This window comes from Rhododendron vialii, chromosome 12a (assembly GCF_030253575.1).
Source record: "Rhododendron vialii isolate Sample 1 chromosome 12a, ASM3025357v1".
NCBI lineage: Eukaryota > Viridiplantae > Streptophyta > Magnoliopsida > Ericales > Ericaceae > Rhododendron > Rhododendron vialii.
Window position 1 is genome coordinate 4,798,848 of NC_080568.1, and position 14,993 is coordinate 4,813,840.

At 39.7% G+C, this 14,993-nt stretch overlaps 2 protein-coding genes across 7 annotated transcripts; both read right to left on the reverse strand.

Annotated features, from left to right (window-relative positions):
* Positions 1 to 2,930: 2,930 nt before the first annotated feature.
* LOC131311650 (beta-arabinofuranosyltransferase RAY1) lies at positions 2,931 to 9,328 on the reverse strand. 6 transcript variants are annotated; one of them, XR_009195525.1, is made up of 8 exons: positions 8,999 to 9,164; positions 8,327 to 8,676; positions 6,696 to 6,948; positions 5,840 to 6,613; positions 5,418 to 5,664; positions 4,051 to 4,841; positions 3,444 to 3,878; positions 2,931 to 3,393 (listed from the first exon to the last, which is right to left on the reverse strand). XR_009195525.1 is itself a non-coding variant. In XM_058339174.1 (6 exons), exons 1-6 carry the CDS (start codon positions 9,041 to 9,043, stop codon positions 4,396 to 4,398), a joined length of 2,115 nt encoding a protein of 704 aa, XP_058195157.1. In that variant the 5' UTR covers positions 9,044 to 9,164; the 3' UTR covers positions 2,931 to 4,395. The 6 variants fall into 6 exon arrangements, 1 of the variants encoding a protein (XP_058195157.1); XR_009195526.1 differs by lacking the exon at positions 8,999 to 9,164 and adding an exon at positions 9,226 to 9,328 and having other exon boundaries at positions 2,931 to 3,878; XR_009195524.1 differs by having other exon boundaries at positions 2,931 to 3,878.
* A 2,000-nt stretch (positions 9,329 to 11,328) lies between these two features.
* On the reverse strand, positions 11,329 to 14,795 carry LOC131311651 (altered inheritance of mitochondria protein 32-like). Its single transcript, XM_058339175.1, has 5 exons — positions 14,450 to 14,795; positions 13,420 to 13,505; positions 12,780 to 13,091; positions 12,602 to 12,685; positions 11,329 to 11,831 (listed from the first exon to the last, which is right to left on the reverse strand). Exons 1-5 carry the CDS (start codon positions 14,705 to 14,707, stop codon positions 11,618 to 11,620), a joined length of 954 nt encoding a protein of 317 aa, XP_058195158.1. The 5' UTR covers positions 14,708 to 14,795; the 3' UTR covers positions 11,329 to 11,617.
* Between the last annotated feature and the right edge of the window lie 198 nt (positions 14,796 to 14,993).

Here is a 14,993-nt window from a genome sequence, read left to right on the forward strand (position 1 = left end):
ATCTCTCTTTTGATATTCTTGAAGTCTTTCTAGAGGACTAAAATGCAATATGGGATGAATTCTCGTTACTGATATATACATGTGGTGCTTTGAAGGTGGACTTTTGAGTTTTGGAAGGTTCAAGCGGACACTAGAAGGACTAAAATTCTTTTCACCGGCGGTAAAAAATCTCATTTTTTTACCATCATCTTTTTCGATTCTACCGTGTGTTTTTTATTGATCTGAACCGTTCATCTTGTAGACCCCCACATAGTTGTATATTTATGCAAAAAATAAACTTGATCGGACATCGATAGGAGTATCAAAAATTGAATTTTGCTTTGTAAAATGAACAGTTTATCTTTATTATTATTGACAGAAATCAGATCGTCTATTTTATAAATTTAAATTTAAATTTTGATGTATCTATCGACTTCCGCTCAAGCTGATTTTTTTCATAGCAATACTATACTGCGGGTCTTAAAATATGAACGGTTCAGATCACAAGAATAGACACTCGGTGGGTCTCATAATGGACGGTGGTGAAAAAGTGGGGTTTTACACCGGTGGTGAATAAAATTTAGGTAAATGATAATGCCACGATTTGTTTTTCTAGTGGCACGACATTTTAAGCCTACTGACTATTGTACCCTTGTCAGATTACTGTTTTTCCTGGTCAACATTATCCTTCCACTCTTCTTCTTCCAATTTCTTTCACAAACCTGCTATCCAGTTGCTCCAATCAACCAACAATCGAATCCATCGTGTCTCTCTCTCTCTCTCTCTCTCTCTCTCTCTCTCTCTCTCGCGCGCGCGCGCGCACACACACGGCCAGACTAGTTTTCTCCCTTGAATAATTTTCTCTTCTCTATCCTTCGAATCCCATCATTCCGAACCAATGCCAAAAAAATCCCTCTTTCAACCCACAATCTCTACATCCATATAGACAATACGCAGATAACAATTAATAGCAACAGATTTTGGTCATTTAGAACAAAATCAAATACAGTGACTCAGTTTTGCATTTGTATCTCTCCTTATTTATTTTTATTTTTTGGGGGTAAGTAAAGCTCCTTATTCTATCTTGGCATGCTGGGATTGTTCGATGGGTTGAACTACTATGATTTACGTCAATGGTGAAATGGATTGATGGGTACGGTGGCGTGCTTGATCAAAAGGGTGTGTGACCCACTTTTGCCTTCAATCAAAGATCGGTCCAGAAAGTAGGAAAAACTTGGAAGGGAGAGTACAAAGAAGAGCAAATGAGAGAAGGGGGGTTTATGGGGAAAAAAAATGAGAGAAGGGTAGATGGAGCAGAGGAGCGAGAAGGAAACAGAAGGAAAATGTGGGTTTGGAGTGAGAGCATCAAAAAGATGAGAGAGAAAAGTAGGAGTCAAGGGCATAGTTGTACGAATAGGTTAGGATGTCGTGGCACTAGCTTAAAGAGTCGTGGCATTATAGCCAACCAAAATTTATTCTCTTCTTCTAATTGTCATGTTTTGTGTGGATCTTGGAGTTGTAAATGAATTTTCTAATGAAAAAAAAAAAAAAACACTAGGAGCTTAACCATTGCATGAGTCGTGGCAGATGCATGCAATGGGAATCAACGTTTCCGAAAAGAGTAGTGATATAAGTTCCACACACACTCACGTTCAAGTTTCTGTGACATGTTCAAGTTGTTGATAACTCCGTAAACAATAGTAGTAACATTATATTTGAAGTGCTATGTCAGCAGAAGGCATTAACCAAAGAGGACAGTAAACTTGCGACAACATTTTCGGTCTCGCGAGTTTGAAGAGTGAGAAATGACTCTTTTAAATTGTCTAATCATCAATCATATTGTAGTACTTATGATCTGTGAATTTCTATTTCTTCGACAAAATGGGTCCCTCAAAATCAAAGAATAAAAACATAAAAATAAAAAGTTTGAAGAGTCCCTCGGAGCGCACGTGGTGCAACTTACAAATGGCCCTTCAACTTCTCACAGGTCACCAAATTTATATCTGGTATAAAACTTTGGTACCTCTCTTGGACATGCTCTAACACTGTCGTAAACCGTAGCCTTTTCCGAAGCGGGACACTTTTAAGGGAAAAAAATCCACAATGTCCATTTCAAGAATTGAATTGAAAAACTCTCTTCTTTTTTTTTTTTTTTTGGTGTGTGTTCAAATTTGGGCTGGTTTCTGCTCCATACTTCCTATCGTTTTCCATGTCATATTCACCTTCGAATGCCAAAGAGAATAAAGTGCTCACTTTCATACGTGTCTCCACGTGTTCATGAAGTATATCCAGGGCAAAACACTCAAGCTGGAAGATGAAAAAGTAAAGCGATGCTTTCAATCTCTGAATCATATCCTACGGGGCATTTTGAACCATTTTTGGGGGCTATGGAAAACATATGTACGTTTGGTGGATAGTGCCTAACAATTTCGTATGTGAGGGTTTGTTCACTTTTTCACAACTCCAACTACAAGGGAAAAAATTTGACCCGAGGCCCGTTTGCTGACCGGATTAGTTTTGGACGGATATAGTATGAGGGAAGATATGATTGGTGGAGATATAAAGGGTATGTTGTAGATGGTTTGTTTGAATAATTTATAGAAGATGGATATGTATTTTTTGAGATGGACATGAATAGGCGGATAAAGAATTAAAAAGAAACGCGGCATTTTCGTAATTAAACGGCCGGATATGAAGTCGGATATAATAAGGATACCGAAGGATGCTGCCATTATATCCGGCGCCAGACAAATATACAATTCGGGGTTATTCTAAATTCCACCGAAAATCCTATGCTGAGGAATACTAAGAAAATTGCTATTCTTGTGGTCATTTGTATCCTAAATTCCATCAAAAAACATATGCTGAGGAATACCATTCTAAGAAAAGTGCTACACTTGTGGGCAATAAACAGCAACCATTTCTCACGTAGAAACTTCTCCATGGGGTCATTGTTCGAAATGATATGTCTGCAAGTCATTCACATCATTTTAGTATTGATCTTCTGTATGCATAGCAGTATTCTTCATATAATCTTGATGCGCACATCTGGTATAAGCAATAACAACTTGGACTACTCGAAAATCTGGGATCCCACTAAACTACAGGAGAATTTCTTTCATCCGACAAAGAACAGGTGAAAATGGAAATAATCCCCGAAGTAAATTTAGCCGAAAAACATACACATCCATTCGGAGGGTCTAAACAAATGCCAGAAGTAGAATATGATTTGAAAGAGTACAGCTAAAGACTTACTTGAGCAAATCTCAGACAAACAAATCACGGAGAGATCTCCTGTATGGAATTTAGGCTGGGCTCCCACTCCAGTGCCCCTCACATTTTTGGCTTTTGGATTGGGGTACAAAGGGCTTCTTCTCTTTTGGCATTTTCTCGACAAACACCTTGTCCAACTTTCTCTGGACCCGTAGACGTCCTTTGTCGGACAAACTGAATCCTCCAAACACTCACCACCTCCATCCAACAACCCTCACATCCGACACCTCTTCTTCACCCTCAGCAGATTCTGTCACTTGCAGTTTTCTAACTTGCTCTCCAGTTTAGATACACTTGTCAATGGAATTCTTGTCTACACAACAGCTTTTCTTCTGGCAATATAAGAGATTCATTGGTTTGTTTGAAGACTTGTGATCTGGCTACACACCTCCCTGGATATTTTTCCATCCACACGGATGCAGGATCCGCATTTTGATATCACTCTCCATGCCCTCCCGCATGGATTATCCTCACTGACACCCTTTAATTGCACACTCCAGTCCACCAAAATGATAGCATATTCTTACTTTTCCTTTCTTTTGGATTCTCTGTAGCTGTACTGTACTGACCCGAACAAACAGCCCATATCTTCTGCATAGCCAGCAACCCCAACTCCAGTTGTTTCGCTGTAAGGGATGAAGGAGGAGGATAACAGACAAATTTTAGGTGGAAGAGGCTCAGACTGAGAAAATTAAGACTTTTAGTTTCATCATCCAGTATACATCCTATGTAATGGACTAATCAATTTCAACTATACGTGTTTCTGTACAATCTCTACTAGAATGAGTTCGACGTTACCTCTGGCTTGTCTCTTCTTCTGCTTATTCTCCTCTCTCTTTCTCTTCCCCGAATCCTCACTATTTCTCCTTTCTCCTCTTCCCCCCTAGCTTTCACCAGTAGCATTGAAATCCCATGTCACCGGAAGATGTGAAGTCGATCATAGATTAAGACGTTTCGAAATTATTTGAGCATATACCTATGAAAAACATCTTGGCCGGCTCCCTATTTAAAGATTTGTTAGATGAGACCAGTGATAAATCCAAATATTATCAGAAATGCGATGTCATCTGAGGAATAATACTACTCCTTTGTATTTTTCTCCTTGACGTGAATAAACAAGTAGACAAGAAGCATCTGCAAGTTTCAGAAATAACTAGTGACTTTAGCCTTTTGCCAACTTTGCACACACATCCTTGAGTTAACATCATATTCCCAAAGGCCTGACAAAACCTGGCGCTCCAACTTCTTCCTCCTACCACTGATCCAGTTGTTGTGGAGAATGAAACAGCCCTTCTTCTTGCAAATCGCTTTTGGATTTGTTCCCTCCCAGAGACCTTGGTATGCACCATTTGGAAAAAGGTCTCTGTCCAAAAAATGGACAGTCAGATTGGTTTCAGGTTCAAAGCACCTGTCATCGCCCACACGATTGGATCCACCTTCCCCACATAATGTGTCATAGAAACTTGGCTGCTCTGAGAGATTGGACGTCGCTGCATGCTTCACTACCTTCTCCAGTGCAGCGACTGTTGAGCCATCATTACGAGCGAAGTAGAACCCAGAATTTAAGCGTCGAGGTACGTTTATGGGTCCTACAGAAAAATGCCAAAGTCCAAGCAAAGAAGTTCAGAAAATGAGCACTATACTTGAAGAATAACCAAATGGAGGATTCCTCAGCTATTTATTTTTGACTTCTGAAGTCTATGTTAATTGGTATTGTGTAATACCGAAACGAGCACAAAAAACAGATCAGCAGGAGAGCAATAAGAAAATACAAGAGCCAACAATGTCCTGTAACCCTCAACATAAAACCTTACAGCCCCCAAATATCCCAGAGACATAGAGGGACACCTTACGTAACTAACTAATCGTACAACTAAATTATAGCACAGGGGGTGGACCTAGTAGTTATAGTTTTATAGTGGTAATTCAAGATGAATTCGAGACAACTCTCAACAACTTTCAATGTAGGTTCTTCTTCTTGTTTTAGAGGAAGGAAAACAAAACAAAACCATGGATGCATCATTAGATCAGAATCCAAGACTAATTTCCCAACTCATCTAGTCTATGAATTTTGCTCGTCGTTATCCTAATTTATCACCTCTTGCTATTAAATAAAGAACATTGAAAAAGGGCAGTTTTTAAAGTTCGGGATTCTTTATATCAACCTGTTTGGTTGTATTCATCAGATTGTGCCACTAGTACCGAAGGCCCGAAAGAGTAAAGAAAGGGCAATGGATTTTTAAACCAATAGACATCAACGTCACTCAGAAGCACATTGTAACCCAGCTTCAGTATCTGCAGAACCAATCTAGACTTCACTTTGGTCACCCTTTGAAAGCATTGCGTTCCAAAGTGGCAGTCATTAAAGCTGATGTTGGTTGGAGCAAGTGAATCCTTGAAAACAGGTAGGCCCTACGAGAGAATAATAGGGTTAAACCGAATACGAATATATGAATGACTGCAGTAAAACATGTAAGGTCTTTCCCTACTACAATTAAGGACTCCCAACATATGCATAGAAAACACATCAGTTAACAAGCGCTACATATGTATGAATTAAAACCTAGGGTGAGAAAAACTTGATTACCTGTAAAATAGCAAACTCGTATATTTCAGGATCAAGAGCACAAACCAGAAAATTTGAGATGAGGAGACTTTTTAATCTGCAGACCCAACTCATTAGCATATCCTTGTAATTATATCCGGCAATTGCTAGAACAACTGTTCTATTCTTGTCTGAAAGCCCAGAAAGTAGCATTTCTAAAGAGTAAGGAAGAGATAGTGAATTTGAGGGCTTCAATTGGTCCTTCACATAGCAGTCCCTGGTACCATGTAGTGATTTGAAACCATTAACACAATCTGCAACTTTCTTCCCTTTCCTGGATCCCAAGATCTTTTCCTTCATTAAGGTCAAAGACCTCTGGTTTCCAAATGGGTAAGCAGTAGCTTCTGCGGAATTCACGAAAACATATTGCCCATTGTTCATGCAAAATTTAACCATGTTAGAGTAGTTAGCTTCATGGAAATATAATGCTCCATACAGAGACCCAAGTTGCAAATTTCCTACACTCTCCCAGCTTCTGTTTCCACTATTCGTAACATTGGAAACTCCAAACGATTGATAAGACCCTTGATCAAGAGGGTTTAGATAGAAATTTGAGATGGCCAAACTTGCATCAAATACAAATCTATATTTAGATGATAAGGCCTCGTTAATAACCCAGCTGTTGTGAAGCCCTTTTCCAAACAAGAAAGGAGGAAGCACTCCACTATGTAAAGGAAGGTCTCCATTGTTCCAAGCCAGAAGCATCCTCTCTTCACAATGCTTCCACTTCCAAGCCTTATCAAGAAACCCCTGCAACTGATGGAAGAGAGTACGATTTTAATGGAAGTTACCCCAGAGGCCACCCATGTCAAATCTGTATCGGATACCTATTTCCTACCTTTCTGGTTTTAATCTGTTTGCCATCCTCTCCCAGCCAATGTTTCCCATCTTTATCTAAGTGAAAAGGGAAGTAGGAGACATGTCTTGAGGAAGAAACAAGGAGCCAATCATGGTCGAGTTTGTGAGCATAATTTAGAGCTGAGATGAAGTCAGGCAAGAGAATGGTTTCAGGATCAATAATGACAGATACATCCGATAGCGATGCCAGTGATCTTGCAACCATTGAGTGAAAGTACGGTGTGCCGAGGAACCTACACAATTGTGGACACATATCAGGATTCCACCAAGCAAGATTGACTTTGAAATTTTGAAAGAGCATAATAGAACCAACAAACATTTTGCAAATATTCAAATTCTCAATAATGATGTTACACACCTTACCATATGGTGAAGATAATGCTCCAGAACAAAACCCTGAATCAATATATACGGTGATTGTGTGTATTTACTCTTGTGAAGCACAAGGGATTAAACTCTGACATGCCCTCAACATCTATTGCAGCTTGAATGAAATTGATTTTCAACCTTGCACGCCAACAATTATTTTTATATCTTTCCTATCTTGTCCTCTCACCGCATTTCTTACTTAATCTTATGTTACTATTTCTCTGTTGCTTAACACCACCTATTTCACGTATATAACCACTATACATTTCATTAACACGCACTACTAGCCAAATCAAGTAAATTTACAGCTGTGTGCATACAACTTTTGCACGACTATGGTTATTGATATCTGCAGAGGAATGGACAAATGACAGTAAAAACAAAAGTTGACGTATTAAACACCTCACGTAACAGCAAAATCAGAAACCTCGAAACCTCGTATATCCCAAAGGACTAACAAGTAACAACGATAATTTTTTAGAAACAGCATTAAACCTTCAGGCATATACACTTTTCTGATGGATCTCTCCATTTGATTGTGGAATAAACAATCGGCTTAAAATTAACACAAGAAGTTCACAACCCAATGAGTTTGATATTAGGAATGTGGAGCCCAATGGTATTGTCCAACTTCCCACGCATGTCGTGGATCCAAATTGTAACCCCTAAGAGTACATATGGCTACTCCAACATACTACGTATCTAGTATCTACTTTACTCTCTCCACCATAGTGAAACAGCCACAACTATCGTGAACAGAGCTCACATTGGGTGAATCACGTAAATAAGCTGTTCTTATATTTCCTGCATTCATATACCTTATATCCCGTGTTAGAGGGTTCTGCATAGTCCAAACATTTTGGCTGGTGCTGCCTTTTTCATCGCTGCAATAATGAAATATCTATATTCGATTGCCATCAAAAGATTCAAAACACAAAAACTTCAAAGATCACATAACGTTATTTTCAAAATGTGACTGATAGTCTCATCCTGAACACATTCCCCCTCGTGCGAATTTCGTTGATGAAGCAAAAATGCTGTAGATAATTGCTCAATTCAGATAAAATGTACACATTAAAGTTAGTTACTATTTCCCACAACAAGGCAAGTGTCTTGAACTAAAAAGAAACAAACATTACAAAGAGACTCTTATATTAGCAAAGAAATCAACAGTGTAAAGTGTAAACCATGCATGCTTAGCAAATAATTCAACTGCATACACCAAAAATGAAAAGCCCTTACGTGAAATCGATATCAGGTTCAGCTGAAACCCTAGAACCAAATTGACCTGCAAAAGAAATAACAGAAGGGTCTTGGGTGAACAGAACAACAGTGATATTTGGGGACAAACCAATCCAAGATCGAATGGCTTGAACCTGCCTTGCCCCAACTGAACCACTGAGAGGGGGGCTAGGCGCCGTGAATATAGTAATTGTTGGAGTGCCCGAATTGCTTCGACCACGGGGGAAAATCATCTGGGTATTCTTGATCTGGTCTTTAATTGAGGAAGGAAGCTTCTGAGTAGCATAGAAAGAGAGAGCAATCAAGAGAATCCCAGATAACCAAATTGACCACAAACCCATTTGAAATGCCTGTGAATCAAAACAAATTTCATCAAAATCAATGCGACAAGAAAAGAAAAGAAAAGATCATTTTTTTTTTGCTGAATCACACATTTGGACTGAGTAATTTGGTGAGAAATGGAGAGAAAAGTACAAAGATGATTTTTTTTGATTGGTTTCTTCCCCTTCCTCACCAAATTGACCATAAACCCATTTGAAATGCCTTCGAATCAAAACAAAATGCGTTAAAACCAACGCATTTGCGCATGTGTAGATATATGTATGCTGTGTGTGTATATTTGTGTAGATGTTGAGAAGGGGGAGGATGGAAAAGGGTATTGCTGAAAATGACCTTCTTGTGGGAGGGGAAGTGGGAGAGAGGAGAAGAGGGTTTCATTGTTGATGTTGTTGAGATCAAGAAACGGCTCCTGCTTTATAAATCTTGGGGTGGGTATGTTACCAGTGACTTATAGTATGTGTTTTTCTAGAGAGAGAGAGAGAGACAGTGACTATAGTATGTGTTTTTCTAGAGAGAGAGAGAGAGGAACTTTAACGGAAAGAAGTAAGGTAGAGTTCCACCATTAAGCAAAGCAAGAGGGGAGACCAACAACGCCGCGAACGGCGTGAGAAAAGGGAGCTGAGGCATGTGAGGGTTCGGCGTCATGCAAGCGTCATCAACCTACTGCAATCGAGAGAGCCAACTACCTTTCATGGTTTTGAGGTACACTCCAGAGGAGAAGAGGAGGGACATGGAACAAATGGGACAAATGTGAGAAACAAAGAAAGATGTCTTCTGGTTTTAACTAAGGTGTGCTGCTTGCAAGCAACTTAAGGCAAGGCTAAGTTCAGATCGCTTAGTAATTGAGATGAGCTCGAGCTTAAGTTTTAAACTTGTGCAGCAAACGAGCAGAGTGCTCAACACCTCAAAACTCGGCTTATTTCTGAAGGCTCAACTCATTTATAGAAACTCGAGTTTTAGACTTTTTTAGTAAATGAGCTTAAAAAGTACAAAAGCTCGGTTTGGCTTGTTTGCACCCTTAGGTGCATACTCAATTTTGTACTAACAGACATGGTGAGTTAAGTTATGATCAGAATTCTGAAGCTGATTTTTGAATTCTGTATTTTCTACTTCATTTCTGCATTTTGACATAATACTTGTAGGAGTGGCTTCCATACACACATATTAAATTGTTTATGATTTGTTTGCTAAATATCCACTTCAAAGTGTGAAAATAATGAGATTAGTTTGACATCAAACAATAATATAATCATTCCAAATGAGAAGCTTCAGTTTTAGGGTGCGTTTCTACTGCTCCCTCCGTCCCTTTTTTGTGTCCAGTATTTTATTTTGGGCTGTCCCTTAATAAGTGTCCATTTTGTAAAGTTAGGGGGGTAAAAGTTGGTGTATTGTCTATTTTGTCCCTAAAAGTAGATTTTATTTTGAAAAGTTAGTGAATAAAAATGTAATGATGATGGGTAAATAGGGAAAGTGGAGGAAAAAGTTGATGTGAAAGGTGTAATGATGATGTCTTTTTAATAAGTTGGAATTACGAAGCAAGACACTTAAAAAGGGACGGAGGAAGTAGTAATTTTTTTGTCTTCGTGCTAATGGCAATAATCAAGTTGTTATTCCTAATGGTATTTTTGTTGATATATGTGTGAGAAATGACATGCTTAGATATCCGTGAACATGGATGCTTTAGTCCATTTAATTTAGCGAAAACGCACCCTTAATATCATTAGCACATAAAAATGTGTCCGTCTCATGTGAATCATCACCGGGATATCTAGGGGTATGCATCAGGATTCTAGATGCATCAGTATTCGAGTCCTCTTGCCGTTCTTTTTCTTTCTTTTTTTTTTCAAAAGGAGACTCTAGAATCATATAAGAATAAATTATATACACCGGCAGTGTAAACATTTGTATGTTTATGAAAAAATTTGAGAATTAATCTCCAATCATATTTTCTAATTACTCAACTTTTCCATCATTACCATCATCTTTTTGAGATGAAATTTTGTCAACAGACATCACATGAGTTTCGTAGTGAAAATGGCTTAACAATACTTCATTTTGAAGATATGTTTCTTGAATTTGTTTTAGAATCCAGTTCCTTTTTTCAACACCTAATTGAGGATCTCTGTATAAGTGTCAATCATCAAGCACTTCAACTATATATGTGGTTATACTCAGTACTATTGCCCAGGTGTGAGACTCAAATCCAAACATTACTTGGTCTTACTAGAGTTCTTTTTGGCTGTCATGAAAAATATCAGCGTGTAGTTCAATTCTGATCTCACTTGCACCGAGCTGTAAGTGCCGTGGAAGCGGAATTAATTCTGCGACGAGTAGACCGGTGATTGCAGCCGTGAAATCAACTCCGCCGCGAGTAGATGGGTGGTTACAAGGGAGCAGGGCGAAGATTGAGAGCAAGGCAATTGTGGTATCCCCACACTTGCAACCATAAAACTAAAGCCGCTGCGACTTGGACATAAACCTTGGTTGGTGAATCATGTAAATCTTGTATTTCTTCTGAAATTCTTCCTGCCTTCATATTTTTGCATTTGTACTCACTAAATTTAAGTCAAGTTTTCCGCGTATTCTGAACCCAAGAGACGAATCTCTGCTAAAGAAAAAGATGGCCATTATCACTAGCATACATACCAAAATAAAAAGTTCGCTTTGCAAGTTGTAACCAGTTCACATTGGATCATACCTCAAGCTAGAGGGATTATTTGTTTGTGGACTACAGAATTTCCCTAAAATACATGACATGGAATCGTCGAGCTCTCACAACTTTTAGCAGTTAACTGGAGATTTTCTAAAGGAACCCAAACCCCTACATGTTTATCAAGTCAACAAACAGGTACTCAAAAAACCAGTAAAAAGAACGGCGCTGCAATTAGATGCCACCGTAAACTATAGCTGCAGCAGCAGGAATCAACCTTTTCTCCCTTCCATTTTATGTGGTTATAGTCTTCCAAGCCTCTTAGTTCCAGTGCCTTCTCTCAAATTCGTTTCTCCAATGGCTTCGTTCCTTTCAAGGCAACAAACCCCATCAGCATCAGAGCAACAGACTGCTCCAGCTTTTGATCCACTGCTTCCCTTGTCGCTGATCCCAGCACTAGTTTCTTGAAGCTTTGGTTCTCCCAGTTTCTTACTTGCATCACTACCCATTTGGCCCCTGCATATAATAACTGTCATTACCGCAGCCTTGCCAGCAGCTTGCTCTTTATGTGCAAGCAATAGATAAAACAGAAAGCACAATTATGTACCAGTAAACAAGCTTTCGTGCATGTCTTTGCAACAACGTGCTTATATTACTCACAAAATTGTAAGGACGACAGCCATTACTAATTTGGCTGACAGTGGATAGACCAGTAAAACGACTACAGCATGGAGGCTCCTAAAGGTTTCATGGCAGAACTTCCATGACACAACTTTTTGACCACACCCTCACTGAAAAATGAATACTCACTTTGGATTGATAGGAAAGCAATGGAAATACATGTAAATGTCGGAGCTAACAGCAGAATAAGCGGTAGACAGTTGTCAGTCACAAAAACAAATAAATAAAATACTGGATCATTGCAAGGCGAACTTGAGGCAGACTGTTAGTATTTAGCATTGTAAATCCGCATGTTATTATGAATACAAAATGAGATATTGTGAACTTCCCATCAACAAAGATAACCCTGGACTGAGATGATTAATTTCCAACTTGAGGAACAGGCTACTAGGACACTGTAGTGTACCAATTCTGTTGCATTTAACTAGAATACAAACACAAGTCAGAAATACACAGCTTAGTTCACACCCAAACTAGTTTTGAAAGAAATTTGAGGATAGCAGCCCGGGGGGATGTTATGGTAGTGAGAGTAACACCCTCAACCTCATTAGTCAGAAGCAGCAATTAGATAGCAATTGTAAGCATAAAATTACAACTGAACCAACCTCCAAAGTCGTTCCATAATCTTTCCCTTCTCGATATGCTCATCAAGCAAAACAGGGACATCATTGGGAGTTACATAGCCATACCTATATCAAATAAGTAAAATCGGCAACCATCTTCCTAAGAATCAAACACAAATTCGTTATTTTCATCGAATAATTAAGTTGTGAAATGAATTACCAATGACCTTCACATTTTCCCTCAAGACGTGGGCCGAAAATTATCAAGTTTCCAGCATACTGGTGCCCACCAATGTGAGAGCAAGGACTAACAAACACTTGATGTTTCGTGGCTCGGAGTAGCATCTCTTCTTTAAACCTCTCTACAAGAACAGGGCCACAATGGCCACATCTCCGGTCTCGATTCTTATGGCAACACACAAATACATATGAACCATTCAGCATTTCCATTTCTACCGTTCCTGACGCCCATTGGGAACCCTTCACAAAAACATCGTCTACGAAAGCATCCACATCAAGATGTGTCAAACCCCTACACCATACAAGACAAAAGAAGGATTGAGCTCTAGTATGGATTGGAAAAGAGGCCAAACAAGTCATTGTACTCAATCTCAGATACATGAAAACTTTTATTGGCCTGTGTGATTGGTTGGATTAGGTATGAGATTGGATTATCATTGTCCGGGTTGAGTCCAACACTTGAGGGAGGGATTGCATATGTGTTGGACAACCAATCCCACAAACCTGAATGTGGCCTCACTATTAGTTTGGCGGGCTAATCATTTTGCAACATGATATATCCCTCATCATTTGTCCGACCAATCAAGTGATCAAACATGACCTTAACTCAGATACATTACCTATATTTGATCATATCTGGGAAAATTAAGATGTCCCCGTTCGAAGACTCTCCACCATCGCTTCCCTCACACATCGTCAATCGAATCTGTTCAAATGACAGTTTTAACTGCTCAACTTTGGTTGGATAGGATTATGCAATAACAAGATGAATTTGATCTGCACAATCAACACAAGACAACGCAAACTAGATGTGGTTTGCATCCACGGCAGAGATGAAGAACATCCACCTCACGCAAAAAAGGCTCAACTCTCAAGCAAGCTTCTTCTCTAGCCCTCGGCCTCCGTAAAATACAAGACAGCCTCACAACAGAAAGAAATCGGAGGAAAGGTAAAGCAGAAGAAAAAACCACAACAAATTAAATGTTCTGTGTCGGACCGCGGTCACAGGGAGTAGCATTGTATAACCAAATATATGGGGGCACTCCGGGCCCAACAATCCCTCCCTCACGATGACGCTCCCGTGACTCGAACCCATGACTTCCTGACTCTGGTACCACTTGTCGGACCGCTTTTCCACCATGACTTCCTAGCTCTGATACACTTGGGCAAGTGTTTGAATTGTTCAAAATGGTACTGAGCGGACTAACCGTATATAATTTTAAAGTTTTTGAGCAAAAACGTCTATAAGTTTAATAACATTTAAAACGCGGGTAGGGCTGCAGCCTGCAAACTAACCGAGCTAAACAGCTTGAGGCTCGACTCATTATGGACTCTGCTCGTTTTGTTACGAGTCGAACTCGAGTTTTAAGCCGGTTTAATAAACGAGTCGAGCTTGGGTTAATTGTAGCTAGACTTGTTCGTAAAAGCTAGACTCGCTCAACTCAATTACAGAGACAAGGCTCATTATAGAAGCTCATTTTGTAAACAAACGAAGCTCGAACAACTCGATAAAAAATGAGCCGAGCTCGAGCCGAGCTGGACTAGTTTTGAACGAGTCTGAGCTCGAACACTTCAAAGCTCCGCTCGTTTGGACCACGTCCTTGAACCACAGTGCAAAAAACAAGTGTAAATGTAACTCAAAAAATCGACCTTTCCGTGAATGCTGTTGTTGTTGGACTTGAGAGCGGCGGCTAAGAGCCTCGGAAGAGGATCAGACTCAGGATCTTCGACACTGTGCGGCCAGTTCTCGGGATTTCTGTAACAGAGAAACACGTGGCGGTCGTAGGCGTCGACGGTTCCGGCGAGAGGGGTCTTGTACATTTCCGGCCGCCGGAAACCGTAATTGAAGTCGGCGGTGGATGCATTTGTTGAGCCGCCATTAATGCTTTGGGAATCGGAGGAATTCATGGCGGAAACAGAGAGAGAAAGAGGAGTCGCAGACTGCTTTCGCTTGCGGTATGTTTGGATAAGGCCACTAGCCAGGAAAAATTATTAGTACAACAATTCTACCTACGCCCCTGACGATCATTTCCCGACCACTCATTTTTCACATATGTGTCGGCCTAGACCACACAAATGAGAGAATTTTTTAGATGCAAAATAGGATATTACTGACGTGGTACACATGCAGCATATTCAGACCGTCCAAAAATACAACCAACGGTCCAAATGCAAAGGTATCAAATGAATTTTA